Raw genomic sequence first — 16344 nt, 5'->3', positions numbered from 1 at the left:
GATTACGTTGCATCACACAGTTCAGACAAAAGAAGGTGTAAAGGATCTTTTTATTGAGAACACAGCATACCAGTGAAAATACACTCTGGACTGAGCGCTCTATGCATAAGACCCCATAAGAGACACATTTCAATAGGACTCCATAATTGCATACAAATCACTGATTCTCATTTCATGACATTACAAGTTGATGTGGGGAAACAAACAGCTTTTATGATTTCTAATGGAGTGAGGGGGCTTTACCATGGATAGTGGTTGTTTCCTAATGGGTGTATTCGCTCTGAGCAAATCTCTGTCAGTTCCTGCCAGCCTATGAAGTCCCTTAGTTGCTATAGGGATGGGGTGTCCATGGCAACAGTGTGAGATCAGGGGACATGTTGTTTAGCGGGCAACACATAAAATTAACAATTAGGGTTAATAGAAGTGATAGACTGTCACTGTGACCCCCATTCAAACACAGACTGGGTCCTCAAAGAATAAAACAAATTTAAAAAAAAAAGGAAAACTATTTATTTTATATATATAAAAAAAGGATCAAAATCAGCAAATTGATGGACCTAAGAAAATCAAAGAGAAGTTTTAGCTTAGTTAGTCCATCATTCTTTCAATAGGCACAGTCACAGAACCAAAATACAAAACTGAACAATATACAAATACTTGTATAAAAATAAATCCCTTCAACCCCAGTATGGAATCCTCTGTCAATTTCACTATCATGTGTAACATCAACAATTCACAAAACCGCTCTCAGTCTCTTCACCTACTGTACATACCACCTGAAACAGTTCAAATTCTCACATTTCATTCTGACTGAAAACACTCAGTGATATCAAATTAATAAGACACCTAATTAGAAACTAAAGCAAGTGTTTTTGGGGTGGTGTTTGTTTGTTTCTTTTCTTTTTCTTTTTTTTTTTTTTAACAGTACAAAACGTGGTGCAAAAAAAAAAAAAGGCTGAGGTAATGTTGTGGACTCTAATGAGGATAAAAAGTCGTTAAAGCCTCTTTGAAAATAAATATCTATTGCAGGTGTCAAATTCACATTGTTGGACCATCAGTTTGGTCCAGCAATGTGAATTTATGATTAAATATTTTCCCTTTAAAATAACTAAGTGACTTATTTTAAAGTACATCTGTGCTACAGGTAGCTTGTGTTGCTAAGAATGCTAGAAATGAAAAGAAATAAACAGTTTGATCAGAGTGTCTTCTCTAACTGCATTATATATCCATTCAGATTCCTGCACGTTCTCTAAGCTCTGTCTTTGCTCTTTAAAACACCAGACAAAACAAGACTTAAATATGCAGGTAAAATGGAAAAAAAAGCCCTAGTCTCCTCTAACTGTCATCCATTTTTATCATCTAAACAACTACATCCACACACATCCAATCACATACACATACATGCTTAAAAAATTAAAGACAGATAATCCCTTTCCTCCAGTGACTGAGAAGCAATAAGAAGCATTTAAATAAAATATCAATTAATTCACAGTTGGACAACAAGAAAAATAAAAGCTATTAGAATTACATAATATTGCATTAGGACAGCAACAGCTGCATAACTGCACTGGACCTAGGTAATGCTGTGATTATGATATGTACTGACTAGATATTGGAATATAAATTGCTGGCATTAAGAGCGGTTTCTGCTGTTTTGGGGTGATCATACATACACTACGTGTGAATTTCTAAAACCCAAAGCTATTCACAAATGAAAAAGTCCTTGTTTAAAACTGAGGCAGCTTAAAACGACTCCTGGACAAATCTCAGGAGTTTCAACTACGTTTTCAATTAAAAGGTGGTAGCCGAGGATAAAAATGTCCCCTTGGTGCTCGAACTCTTGTCTACGTGATAAGATTACTGGCCATGGGAAAGAGCTTTAACACCAGGAACAGTTAGTCACTTCTGATGACATGCGTATGTATCCTACAAGGCTCCCTGTCAAAACAAAACACACACACACACTCACACACACACACTCACACACACACACACACACACACACTCACACAGAAGGGGCAGGTAGAGGTTAAAATCAGCCAGAGAACATGACGAAGGGGGCTTGTACTGGTCCTTCAGGCTGCGAGGTCGTCTGAAGCGGGTGCGAAGTCCCTGGTGCGCAGGGCATTGGACTGCGCCCGTCTACGAGCCAGTCTGGAGTTGGAAGGAGGAGAGAGCCTCATGGAGCAAACGACCACTGTGACGTCTTCCTGCTGCTCGTCGTGCTGGGATAGCTGCCGGTTAAAGGCAATGGCTTCTGCTGCAAACTGGGTCAGGTCTTTGGTGCTGCTGTTCCTGGAAGAACAGAGGAGACAGAGGAGGATCTGAGACAAAGTTGACAAACCAAACACATGGAGTTCGATTTTCGTGTCAGCACAACCTCAACAGTTTAGCATCTTGGTGACTCGCTGTTCGTTGCAGATTTTCTCATTAACGCTCTCCTTTGACATTGGGCTTAAATCCAGTATATTGTCAAATTGGTGCATTTGCTTTTCACTTTGACAACAAACGCTCCACCATTGTCTTGTCGTTCAGCTCTCCTCTTATCACTCCGCTCTGCTGCAGCATGGAGCAGACACTTTCAGTTTATAATTGTAGACTCCAACTATTTATTGATGACTAGATTTTACTAATTCGTTTTTTATTTGATGAACATGGGCGCTACCACCGATACATTAAAATTAACCATATGGGTTTTATGTCTATAAACAAAATGAAAAAAGATGGTGGGGCTGACGGGCAAGTTGTGTAATAGGTGTGTGTCTGTTTTAATAATCCTACATTTTTTGTGGACCATTCCCAGGATCATGTTCATGTCACAATATGCAGATTAAGCAGGCAAGCTTCCTCAGATTGTCAGATTTGTTTTATGTATGAACAAATTGAACTAAGTGAAACTTTCAAGATTATTTCAGAAATACAACATGAAAACTACACTGCATTTTTTAATTCTATGTTCATGTAGTGGTACTGAATCACAGATGGTTATAAATCATTGTGATGACAAATAAAAATCCCACACCATTACGCAAGGAAGGATGACCACAGGATCATCAACATGTCCAAAATGAATTCATAGGTGAACTCATATTTCAAACTCTGCACATCTCAGTTTCCTCTGAAGAAAACTTTAGGTTTCAAAAACTGTCCTGCGTCATGATGGGGAGACCCCATGTTTAAAGGGGATGAAAGTAGTGAATGTGATTGGCCATTATTGTCACAACCTCTAACACCCCAACCTATAATGTATGATAATGTATTCTGTCTCATTTCAAAGTGTGCCACAGGGGCGCCAGGGCACGACAATACCAAAATGCGCTTTTGCTTTAATCTGAATTTACTTATCTCAACATTCTCTAATTTTGTTTGAAGCACCTCATTAACTTCATAATACTTTTGACTTGACTTTCTAAACTCTCAGTCATACCTCTGTAGGACATGAGGAGTTGGAAGACCTCTCTCTGGAGCATTCTGTAATAAAAAAAAAAAAAAGAAAGGGAGTAATTTACCTGAAATCACACGTTGAAATAAAATAGAAATAACACTGGAAGAATTACTGTGGTCTTGTATTAGACATGATTAAAGTACCAAGAACAAATCAGCTATTCTAGTGCACAGATATAACGATACCCACCCCTTGCACCCAGGGGTGCTTGAGGACCTGAGCAGCACTGAGGCGCAGGGTGGCATCCCGAACCAACAGCTTGGATATGAGATCCTTGGCCCCCACTGTGATGTGAGCCCAGTCCTTGTCTGGAAACTCATATTTGCCCTGCTGGATGCTCTCAAACAGGTTACTCTGAGGAGAGAGGATTACACAATATCCTGTGAAACTGCTCAGCTGTCAGTGCTTTTGTAATTTATTTGTGGTGAAGCAGAGGAGACACTCTCCACACAAAAATGTGGTCTACTGTTAGACTGCCTATAGGTGAATGCCATTTAAAAAATGAAGCATACATCAGTCAGTGTTTTTTGGAGGAAATTTGCTGGTGACAGCTCCGGATGTGAATGCACCCATCAAAGAGCTGAGTCTTAAATACCAAAGTGAGCAAGTAGTAATCCTACTAATGAAAGAAATAACTAATACCATGTAGTATAAGTTAAGAGAGTTTGTCTTCCTGTTTGGACTGAGGAGACAAACAACTGTAAGGAGCGATGTCATCACATGCACTTACAATGCACACACTTAGATGCAGGGGAGAAAAAGTGAACTGCCAGCCGCTGAGAAAACTGCTAAAACAGATCTGTCAAATCTCATCCCTGGGTTGTTGCTCCTGTAGAAGCGTCAAAGCATCTGTGTGAGACGCTTCAGTCGGTTATTGTGTGTTTTTAAAACTTATTTTGGGGCTGTAGCTCACTCTTTCATCCCTTAGCGCAGTGTAGCTGTAGTGTTACTGGTTTAACAGCACCATGCTGGGCAGGTCACATGCGTGTTTACAGAGTCTGTGCTCTGAAAGACATCACAGCAGGAAAAGGGTCGAAAATGAGCAGGTTCACTTGGGTGCTGTGTTTACATCAATGCTGATCAGAGCCAGAGCCAATAAATACCCGCGTCTACTGCAAAGTCATTTGACCCAGGTGTGAATGCCGACTGTTTTTCATTGCCGACAAAAGCCTGATGTTAGCGAGTCTTAGCTGATTTTTTGACCAGTGGAAAAAGGGGCTTAAGAGAGGTTTTTACAACACATGTCAAGGCTTGTTGCATACTGTGCCTTTGTTCTGTGAACACCATGGGAAGTAAACACTTATGGCTGTGTAAAGAGATAACGACAGTGACTGACTTCAGAGACTGATTGGGCAAGCATACCTGGCAGGTTCTGCAGGTTTCTCCCCGATCCCAGCCGCAGTCGGTGCCACAGTGGCCTATGAAGGGGGGGCTTCCGCTCAGCAGGATGTACAGAATGACCCCAAGGCTCCAAAGGTCACAGCGCTTGTCATAGAAGGAGGCTTCATCAGTGAACACCTCCACTACTTCTGGAGCCATGTACTCAGCTGAGCCACACTAAGAGAGGGCAAAAATTAAAAAGGAGTAAAGTAACTGTTATCCATCATACTGATTCTGTTCGTGTGTATACAATGAATTCAAAAGTAGACTGTTACCGGTGTGGTGAGCTCTGGAGTCGTTATGGGTGTACAGGCACTGCTGAGCTTCACTCCACTTCCCAAGTCAAAATCACAGATCTTCACTGGTGACACCTGAGAAGAAAGATATAGGAAAAACATTTTCATACTGTTAGACTGTACATCTTTAGGAGTAACTAGTGTCCTTCTGAAAGATTCCTGTCCTTTAATGGCCACTTACCCGATCAGTGTATTCACAAAGAATGTTCTCCAGCTTAAGGTCTCTATGGGCAATGCCTGTAGAAAAACACATTGTCATCATGATGAAATGAAAAGGACAAATCCACAGATTTTCTGTTTTGACTTTGGTAGGATAGCTGTTGGGATGTTGACCAACCTTTAGTGTGTAAGAAGTCAAGTGCTTGGGCAATGTCCCTGACCACCTTACTGGCCTCCAGCTCATCAAAGTGCTTTCGGTTCTGAATGTGTGTAAGAATAGAGCCTGAAGGAAGACAAGAGAATCACTGATGAGTCATCTGAAACAGCTATACGTACTAAGACACTATAATTGGTGAGATAGTCATTTATACTAACCTCCACGCAGCTTTTCAAATACCAAATAAAAGCATGAGCTGTCTTCAAAGAACTGGATCAATTCCAAAATATTCCTAGAACAAGATATTTCCAGCTGATTAGAATCCATTTCATTGTGTTGTTTTTTTGTATTTTTTTAATTTATAAATTAAATAAATGCATTCACTTGTTTCCTTGACACTGGTAGAGTGTCTCCACTTCTCGAAAGACTCTGCTGCGGCTGTGTCCTGCACTTTTTTCTATGATCTTTGTAAACCAAAACAGACAGAACGCTATTAGTTGCCTCAGTAAAAAAAAAAAAACATTTCACACTGTTAAACTTGTATTTTTCTGTTATTTATTATGTTAATTATTTTTAATGTTTTAGTTTAACTGTAAACAAACTTTCATTCTCAGCCAATCTATACTGTATAAATTACATTTAAATGACTAAAGACTACAAAATATCCTAACTCACCTTCACAGCAAACTCCTGCCCATTCTGCAGGCTTATGCATCCTTGAACCTTAGCATATGCTCCCTGACCAAGCACCTCATCTGTCAGCTTGTAGAGGTCTGGAAAATAAGTAAATATAGGGGTGTAACAGATGTATGCATTTAAAAATTTTACATTTTCTATTTTTTCCATACGTGTCTCATAATCAAATCAATACCATCAAAAGTGCCTGTGGAGCTGTCTGTTGCCCTAGTTCTTTTTTTCTTCTTTCTTTTAGCTGCATCTGGGATGTTCACTGGCTGGCTTTTCTCAAAATCTGCTGTAAAACAGAGGAATCCATATGGAAGAAAATTAGCTTAAACACCACAGACTTTGCCACTGTAATAGGCTGTTCTGAATAATAAAGCTATTGTACCTGATGGGCCTTGGGAAAGGTGCTGTCTGTCCTCCGTGGAGATACCGTTCTCCTGAGTCCCCCCGTAGCTCTGCCCTACTTGGCCAAAAGCCAGGGAGTTACCCTGTAACAGATGCAAGCCGAGGGGCACAGAGGGAGGGAAAGTGCAGTCAGAGAGATCAGGTGGTGGTATGGTAGAGTAAGCTCGAGAAGGACAACATAATTCTGCCACTTTGTTTACAGTGTAAAAGTGAAAGAGTAAGTTCTCCAGCAAGATAACACATAAAAATGATCAATCATAGTTTTGCAAAATTTATACCAACGTAAACAAATGATCATATAACTACTATTATAGCCTTATTGACCATCTTCCCCTTTGGCAAGCTGCCAAAACAGGGGCCTGTTGAGAATACAGGAAACACCTCGACAGGCCTTATCTCTCCCTGGATATTGCCAGAAGCATTCACACAACCAGTCACAGTACATGACTCATGTAGAGTGATGAAACTTCTGTTTCAGTGTAGATAACCTTCACAGTGTGTGCGCCACTTTCTGGCAGCTTGATGTTTATCTAATGAAACATGTTTCAGGAAGTTGGAGGTTTTGAAATCACCAATAATAACAGTTCAACTCCTACCTGGAGAGAGTGCTGGAAGGATTGCAACTCCGCCATCACGCTGTGCCTCACCATATCTGCCAACTGAGAAAGTACATCACAAATATTCAGCTAGTCTGGAACAAACTGCGTCAGCAGACACATAAATATTCATTCATGAAAGCCACACAGGTCCATCAATCTCCAGGAGGTGACTTGACATGTACAAGAAAACTGTTTCTACAGGGATTTCCTCTTTCTTTTACTCTCTAGTGTCACAATTTATTTCGGTTTGGTTGCGGTTACTGCTGTGACAGAAGCTTCAAGTTCTGTCTGTTAAGTTAGTTAGCCTCCTGCCAAATGTTATGCTACGGTAAGGGAATGCACTGGATTGCTGTCTAAGACTTTAGTATGTAACTATACTATCTAGCGTTATGACAGCTCAAAGTGATACTGACGTTATATGGTTAGATTAGTGTTAATGTCGGTGGTTAACTGCAACCAACCAAAACAACAGCTAAAAATAGCCACGTCGTTACTTAACATAAGCACTGTTGTTACACAAATGTGGGGACCAACATCAAGAGGGAACAATACATAGAAGATTGACCTATAAGAAGGCTATTAGAAAAGCTACAGTTAGCGTTAACAGAACAATCCGAAGTTGTTATTGTCGTTAGCCAATGCTAGCTAGCAAGAGCCTTTAGCTAGCTGCTGCTGTTAGCTATTGTACGGTTTAACGTCCATTTGCAAGTTTGTATTTAGACACCGGTCAGGTAGCGTTAAAAAATATATATATATGCAATAAAGAAAAGCCTTCTAACCTGGACTCTGTGTCCAAACCAGCCAGGTCCCGTCTGTCAAAGCCTCTGCCAGCTGATGTAAGCATCCATTGCTAGCTGAGATCCATCAGTCAGACAGCCGGTGACGCACAGGGCGGGAAAACACATAAACAGACATTTGCTCCTCCCCTTTATACATGTATCCTTTTCCTATTGGTCCAGAATGAGGCTACCGCTTCTACTTCACTTGGCTTTACTCCCTGCCACACCCCACTCCACGTAGAGGGGATTTTTTGTGCATGATCAAGACCGGTTATTTACACATTTGTGTCAGAGCTCAGGGTTTTGGCAGATCAGCACTGGCAAGAGGAAGTGCGGCTCACGCCACATACCTACAATATTTCATCATTTGTATTTTTTTGTTAAACATCTTACATTTATGTATAAACTAAATTTATGTGGTGAAATCTGTCTTTGGCCTAGAACTGTTTAAATTGCAGCCTGTCTAGCAGATCAAACTTTAGAAGCAAATATATAATAAATATAATATAATAAAGATGATATAAAGGCATATATATGAACTGCCATTGGTATTCATTCTGTTAATATGCTGTTTTTCTGTTAGCTCTGTTATACATTGTTTACATCATTATTAAAATAAAGAAATGACAGTGTTTGTGTATATTTTGTATGGTGATATGCATTCCATTAGGAAAAAAACGTGGTCATTAGTCATTTTTCGACTGAATTTTTCTGTTTTTCAAAAATTTTGAAATAGAAAAACATCAAATAAAATACAAACTTTCATTCATCAAAATAAGACTCAACACTGGATATCAAAACATATATAAAGGTCAGACATACATGCAGGAGTAAAGAAAAAGGATAAGTACAGGAGATGTATTATTATAAAGCAATACAAAGTCCTATAATGATGGCATCACAGCACCATAATGACTTTAAGTAAAAACATGTGTGAAGGTACAGCGCCACCACCTGAAGAAGTGTGGTACGTAATTGGACCTTCCCAGTTATGCTTAGAAAACCACTCATGCAACTTTATGTGAAATTGTTCTTTGTTTTGAGTGTTTTGAAGCTGGTGTTTTCTCACGGGGCTCAGGTAACGTCAAAATGTAAACTCCTTTGTCCATTTAGTTTCGTTTAATTGCATATCTTCTCCGTCATCTCTTTCTGTAGGAGAAGAAAACAAAAGACATGTTTAACACTTCTTATTGTATGAGGAAATGAATGATAGTTACGCAGTGCAATGTACAATTTCAAAATGACAAACATCCTTTCTTTTTGTAAGAAAGAAAGCTATTGTTCCTATAGGACCAATTATAATGGGACAATAAAAACAGGGTCTGTTTACAAGATTTATCTTTTCTGTGGTGTGTTGACGTAAATTTCTCATCCCTATTTCACTTTGCAGGGGGAATTACACAGCCCAAGCAACATAATTGTGACCACTGAAGCCTTTTATTGATGCATGGAGCTCCATTCTCCATTAGCTCATATGTGATGATGGTCCCTTTGTTGGAAAAAAGCAACAACTATACAAACTCTGTCTCATTATGACTGCACAACGTCAGCAAACGTCTTTTATGTGGGCTATTGCTTCAAACCGTAAAAAATTCTACAAAGCAGTTACGAGTTTCTTTCATGATAGAAAACTGGTGAGGTGCAAAATTATTATTATTTTAGGGAGAACACAGTTCATGTGTTGTATGTTCATAGTAAGACTGAGCGATCATGTAGCACGTGCAGTTTGAGGAGACACACAAATTTCCCTGGGCTGCACGTACACTTGCAGGGAAAACACACTGACATAACGATGAAATTCAGCCTCATCGAGCATGCTGGGTTATAGACGACAGGATGGGTGATATTTTCTGCTAGACTGACAGTCATGAGAGTGATACCGACAACTCTCCCGTTAAAATATCTATCTGATCCTCCTTCTCTTGCTCCCTCTCACTTTACCCTGACACATCTGAGGTCACACCATCATCTCACCAGGGGCTCCAGTTCAGAGTGATCAATGAGGTTGAACTCTGAGATGAAGTAGTAGTAGTGCTTGTAGCAGGTATTGATGTGGGCCTCTGCACCCATACTGCAGATGCTGTCAAAGTGATGGATGTAAACATGCACGAAGACTCTGAAGAGACGGCTCAGGATCTTCTTGCACACTTGCTGGAAGTTTTTGGGGAAAGGTACACCTAGAGCGAAGAAGAGAGATAAGTGTTACAGAAAGGAAAAGACCTCCACCTGAGAATTCTTTTGATCAGATGTGAGAAAAAAATGAATCCTTTTTTTCTAATTGAAACCCATCATTTGAGCAGATGTAGTATTCTGTAAGTAATATAATTTCTCCTCAACAGCATCAATCATTGAGTTAGTGTATTTAAAAAAACCTGATTTGCACGGACAACAAGGGAGAATAAGTAATTTCAAGAACAATCTATTATCAGGTGCTGGGTTGATAAAAATGGGAGAGAGAAAAGCTAAAAGTCAATAATGTTAAAAACACATGTTTCTGATGCACAAGAACTCAGTCAAGAAATCAGTCAAAATGTTTTGTGTTGAAGAACAGACGGAGGTGGAAGGTGAAATATCATCATCTTATTTGGCGGAGGGAAGTTATGAAAATGAACACCCAAATAGAATTACAAATTAATGAGAACCTGATCTTTAGCATATTTATTGTCACAATAATCAATGACATGAAAAGTAATGAGCAAGCTATCAGAAAGTTCAAATTAATAGCTAAAAGTAATAGAATCATTGTCTAATTTTTGCCTCTCCGAGTGGTAGTAATACAAGCCTAAACATCGCCATTTGTCTTACATGAATTGGTGTGTTTTCTCAGAGGTGATAAACTATCAAACAATTCCTTGAAGCTATCCCATCTATGGAAGGAGGCATATTAATGAGTTGTATTTCTGGGGGTGTGCCAGACAAAAAAGTTTAAGAACCACTGTACAAGAGCATATTGTTACACGTCCTGTGCTTACTCCATTTTCTATTTACCCCTGCTCAGGGCCATGGGAGGATTGTGCACATATTGGGCAAACAGCAGGGAAACACCCTGGACAAATAGCTAATAAACCTGTTCACACCTTCTCAATTCTATTTTGAATTACCTGCATGTCTGTGTCTAAATCCACAAAGAAAGGCTTGTTCGAAATGGTTCAAACACATATGCCTCCTCTGAGACATGGATGGAGGAAATTCTCACCTCTAATAAATGTTGATTGTGTTCAAATCTGGTGTTGAGATAAAGTATCACCACAGTCACCCGTTCATTCTCCTCTAAATGTCAACCTTATTGTTTAATTAACCTCTGCTTGAACTTCATTATCCCATTAGCGATCTTGATGAAGGAGAGCAGTGCAGCTCTTCAGCACTGATGCAGCACAACATCAGTGCAGGCAGAACTCAATCATGTATTAGGTTACACATTCAATAATGGCCTGATGCCTTCATTTGTTGACACCTCACACACACCTATTCTGGTGGGGAAGATGTCCTCATTATTGATGAGCGACTCTATCCAGTCCATCAGCAGGTTCATGTACTTGAGAGCTGGCAGCTTGGTGGGTTTCTTGTAGTCATCACCGTCCTGCCACCTGTACTCGTACCTCAGCCCCCCGGACATGATGGGACACGTGCGCTCGGTGCAGTACTCGCTCACCGTGCCATAGATCAGGTTGATCCTGTTAAAGAAATCCACCACATGAACAGCAATCCAGTCGTTGATATTCTCTCCCTCTGGTAGCTGAACCACTTTCCTCAGGTCCAAGCCAGACTTGAGCGAGGCCTGGGCCTTCTTATAGAGTTCAAATCGCTGGGTGCCTGGCTCAAAGCGCTTCCTTGGCCTGAATGTTCTGTCTTTGCTGAACACTTGTCCAAGACACAACGCCATTGACTTGGTCGTTTCCCCTGAGATAAGGGGAGAATGAGCTCTCCAGAATAATAATTAGTTTTGAGTATGATAGCGTGTGACCTTCCTGAGAGAGGGAACCGGGCTGGTTTCAGCTCTGAAATCAGGCCACGTAGGGGTCAGCGTCTGTTGTGCAAAGATTGCAGGGAGCTCTTGTTTTCAGATGGCGGGACGTCCCTGTGAAACAGAACAAGAGAAGTCAGCTTATTCTTTTCCTGTCAATTCACTGCTTTAGGCAGAAATGAAAAAAAAAAAAAACTACCTCTAGGCTATATGACCAAATCGAATTGTCCACAAAAAGGTAGGAAATGCATAAAAATTCACAAGTCAAACATTTCAAGAACTAGGTCATTAAAACAACTCATGCAGGTCAAAGTCTGTATTCTCCCACTACAAAACAAACCAGTGAGTTCATCTCAAATGTGCCATTATTGCATCCACTGCTCTGCATGACTACACTGACCTTATCACAAGATTTTCAGTAGCACCCAGTGATAAAAATAGCAACAGTTTCAGTAAGTTGTGGCAAAAATCAGGCCACTAGAGTCAAGCATAATTGAGAAAATGAATGGCATGCTGTGGCTCACTAAGAATGAAACAGGATTATAGAAGCACGGCGGGAGAAAATGTCAGTCCAACAGTCTTATAGCTCAGATACAGCGCTTTGACACTCATTCAGAACACTGGGGGGTATGAAAGTAGATGCTATGAAAGAAATACACTTGACACTTAACATGAAAACTAATGGAAAACAGACTGTCAGTTCCTCCCTCGGGAAATGAGTCTTGGGATATGACACACAACCAATAGATTACGGAAGGCTATAAACCATCTGGTAGATAATACGCACTGATTAGGGGTGGGACCTCACTGAGTGATTATGTGACCCAATGCCTTCATTGTTATGATAATAAAACATGAATGTTAGCATTTGAATACTAACTGAGTAGGTTATTATAGAAAAATAGGGTGCACAGTTTCAATAAATAGGTATGTCATAGAATTAGAAGGGTTTCTTTTCATTTTGTTACACTGGCAACTCTCCATTGACTTGCCTGTTTCCATTCAGTACTTTGGAGGATTAAAGCATATGTTGCCTCCAGAGATTTTGACACTGCAATCACATTCAAGTGACTGTGGTTGCAACATGATACAATATCCGCATTTGTGTCCTGAGTCTCTTTTTGAACTGCCGGTCTTAACATTTCCTGCGTTTGCTTCTCTGTGCAGAAAAATTAGCAGAAGTTTCTGTCTCTGTATTTTCATCTGTACTTGCAGTGTAGACCAAACACTGATACGGCTGTTTGTTGTGAACTTATAGTTGACTGAGTGACTAATTTCAGAAGACTCAGACCCCTCACGTGTCTGTTGAGCTCATAGTTTCACTGGTTTCTCCTCACTCTGTGAGTTCATTTGAGTAAATGGTGGGGATTTAAACTGCAGACAGCATTTGATATATGAGAAGGGTACTTTTACTTTCCACCAGCTTTCACAGTCAGCCTGATCTCAGCGCAAAACTCACCACTGGGGGAGCATGAATACGTGGTCATGAGATAGCTCTAAATGAGTCCATAACAAAAGGGCTTGTGAGGACGGCTCAAAGTTTTAGTGCTTCATTCACTCCTCGAATTTAGGGAGATACAGTTTCAGCCAAACATTAAACCTGGATACTGGTTACTGAAGACAATGGTGAATTATATACAGCACCTGAGACAGAGTGGTCTTTATTTTGATCACTTTACGTCTCTCTGCATGCCTGAACAGCCTCAGCATGTCTGAAGTATGTCTGATCACGTACTGAGGTTGGCAGCCCTCCCTGCATACTTCCATGGTTTTTATAGTTTGTTTTTCTGACACTGCAAACTAATAAAAGTCCTGATGCAAAAAGCAAAAAGCAAAAAGCAAAAAGCAAAAAGCAAACCGTTGCGTTTACACATAAAACACTGCAGGTTGCAGAAACCAGACACAAGGGAGGAGACAGAGGGAGTTTAAAAACAAGAGATTATTGAATGGAAAAAGCTGTCTGCACCGTACCTGGCTGAAATCCTACAGCGGAGGGTCTGGGACAGGGTGGAAAGTCGTGGGAAGTTCAGGGAGGATTCGGGCGTCGGAACTCTTGACTTTAAACTCCCTGTGGAGGTTAGCTCCAGCTGCTCTGCCCCCCTCTCGCCTCCTCTGGATCTTCTCCCTCCCTGCCGGCCACTAACAGACCGAGAGGCTCCAACTTCACTCGGCAGCAGAGACAACACAGTAAAGAGAGAAAAAGTTGTTTGGCTTCTCTTCCTGTTGGTGATGTCACATCCTGACTTTGTCTACTGGGCCCTGCTGTTGGTGTCTACATCTGTGTGTGCGTCTGTGTGTGTCTGTATGTGGGTGTGTGTATAGAGGACCTATAAATTGAAAGAGAAGAAGGGCTGGAAAAGGTCTTTCCAAACCCCTACTCAGCCCTCCCCCTTTTCCTTTTTTTTTTTTTTTTTTTTTTTTTTTGCTCTTTCTTCTCGTCCTGCAGGCAGAGCCCGGCCCTCTGGTAAAGGTCCTGAGAAAACAACCCCTCCTTTTGAGCCACATATAGGACAGAAGGAGCAGAATGATCCCACAAATATTTCTGGATGTTTGGCAGTCCATGTTGCTCCTTTTTTTGTCAAGTCTCAATAACATATAATTTAAATTCTTGGCCTTTTAAAGATATTGTAGTTGAACTCAGAGCTTACCCTTAAATACAGAAAGAGCTATTCACCAAAAAATGCTTTTCAAAACATTGACAAGAATCTGCATTCAACAAACAGGGGCTTGTTTGTCTGAAATACTCCATTTCCCTGTGCCCTTGAGGGGCTGAGTGATAGCTGACATGACTGTTCCCATTGTCTTGAAGGTGAATGGGTTCCACTAAAATGCAGAGGGTGTCTGTTTCTCTACTGTGTAATGAAACACAACCTGCAAAAAGAAGATGGCTAGACTCTTTGTGACATGATTCCCTCCAGTATGGGAGGGATAAAACTGTTGCACAAAGGATGAGATAAAATGATAGCAAGTTTTCAAGTTGTAATGTTCATGCTTGCTGCAGTAGGATCTCACAGGTTGAGCTTAATGATGTGATTATTGTTTTTAAAAATGCAGATGTAGACATTTGGCTGTGTGGATGCAACAGTTATGATTGATATATAACTGTTTCTTAATTTAGGAGCAACCAATGGAAAAGCAAGTGGTACAGACAACTGGACAGACAACTAGAACAAGATTCATGACATTTTGACGATGTTTTGGCATTCAAGTTACTATTTGAGCTGAGGTGGTGAGATTCACAATTTTGGGTTCATCCCTGGGACAGCAGTAAGATCTACATTAAATTTGAATTGCTTCCTTGACCTTTTATCACAATATACAAGATGTTTATTATTGTTAAACTGGAAGGAGTCTGAGCCCATATCTCACACTTTGCTGAGTTCAAGATGTGTCATTGGATCATTGATTAAGGTTAGAGAAGATAAAGTTGTATTCACGCCAGACTTAATCGATACCCACAGATTAAACCTGTGCGTGTGCGTGTGTGTGTGTGTGTGTGTGTGTTTGGGTTCAATAAGAAGAACAAAAAAAAATTCTGATTTGCAGTTATCCAGCACGTCCACTTGGGGTCACCATGTGCTTATGAATGATGTGTTATGGTCCTACTGCATTTGTCTTTATGGTTACCAGTGAGTGATCTGTGAGGAGAACACAATGTGTCTTCTTCTTCTTTCATACTGGTAAAAAAAATGTTTACACGTGACAAAAACCTTTACATTGTAAGACTACAAAAATATAATTTTTGATATGTTATAGTCATGATTGGTGTTGGAGGTTTTAGTGGAAACGCTGATGTTGTATTTTGCACAATATATAAAGACAGTATCATAAATGGAAGTGGAAGTAAAAGTGGAAGTAGATTATACTACTACGTTTGAATATTAAAGTACATTGTGAGCAGGAGTCTTCTTGGATCAGATTGCCAAATTCAATAAAACAAGCTAAAAGTCACTATCTTAGAAAAAAAAAAAAAAACTCCCAACAGTGACAACATACACATGAGATATGCATGACATATTAGGTATGCTGCTGCCATGTGCCCTACTTTTGCTCTTAGCGTTATTGTCATCAACCAGTAATGTCACACAGGAGGAAGCGAAACCAGTCAGGCTTTCTTTCACCTTTGATCGCATGGTTACTATTCACCAAAAGCACCCTGCCTGTCGCTCTGAACCCTCAAACCTGTCGCACAGATTCCACGCAGAAGCCTCAAAATAAGCAGAGTTTACCACTTTTACCTGAGGATTTGGGGAAGGTGATGTGCCTGTATTTTGAACTGCAAACAAGTTTTGTTACCACTTGTTCTCAATTTAAGTAAAAGTGAAATTAGAAAAAAGACATTTTAAGGTATTTTTGCATTTTATGTTTATATTAGGTATATATCTTTATAATATAAGAGAATGAGACACCTTCCAAGCATTTTATTGTCAGTTCAGCCTTTGTCTGGGTTAACAGGAGGAGAGGTTTTTGTGTATT

The 16344-nt window shown here is 40.2% G+C and overlaps 2 protein-coding genes across 3 annotated transcripts; both read right to left on the bottom strand.

Annotated features, from left to right (window-relative positions):
- Window positions 1–31: 31 nt before the first annotated feature.
- mknk1 (MAPK interacting serine/threonine kinase 1) lies at window positions 32–8051 on the bottom strand. 2 transcript variants are annotated; one of them, XM_056378517.1, is made up of 14 exons: window positions 7905–8051; window positions 7123–7185; window positions 6507–6609; window positions 6309–6407; window positions 6113–6210; window positions 5822–5901; window positions 5656–5729; window positions 5459–5563; window positions 5303–5358; window positions 5101–5196; window positions 4808–5002; window positions 3635–3799; window positions 3428–3471; window positions 32–2295 (listed from the first exon to the last, which is right to left on the bottom strand). In XM_056378517.1, the coding sequence occupies exons 2-14, from the start codon at window positions 7174–7176 to the stop codon at window positions 2076–2078; spliced, it is 1389 nt and encodes a 462-aa protein (XP_056234492.1). In that variant the 5' UTR covers window positions 7177–7185; window positions 7905–8051; the 3' UTR covers window positions 32–2075. The 2 variants fall into 2 exon arrangements, with proteins under 2 accessions (XP_056234492.1, XP_056234491.1); XM_056378516.1 differs by having other exon boundaries at window positions 6309–6410; window positions 7905–8050.
- Window positions 8052–8594: 543 nt separating this feature from the next.
- Window positions 8595–14187, bottom strand: mob3c (MOB kinase activator 3C). The gene is made up of 4 exons (XM_056378519.1): window positions 13840–14187; window positions 11370–11982; window positions 9879–10081; window positions 8595–9053 (listed from the first exon to the last, which is right to left on the bottom strand). The coding sequence occupies exons 2-4, from the start codon at window positions 11785–11787 to the stop codon at window positions 9024–9026; spliced, it is 651 nt and encodes a 216-aa protein (XP_056234494.1). The 5' UTR covers window positions 11788–11982; window positions 13840–14187; the 3' UTR covers window positions 8595–9023.
- Window positions 14188–16344: the final 2157 nt, after the last annotated feature.

Source organism: Seriola aureovittata, chromosome 6, assembly GCF_021018895.1.
Source record: "Seriola aureovittata isolate HTS-2021-v1 ecotype China chromosome 6, ASM2101889v1, whole genome shotgun sequence".
In the NCBI taxonomy this organism is placed as follows: Eukaryota; Metazoa; Chordata; class Actinopteri; order Carangiformes; family Carangidae; genus Seriola; species Seriola aureovittata.
The sequence above is the reverse complement of the archived record's forward strand: the minus strand, read 5'-3'. Positions and strand labels throughout refer to the sequence as shown.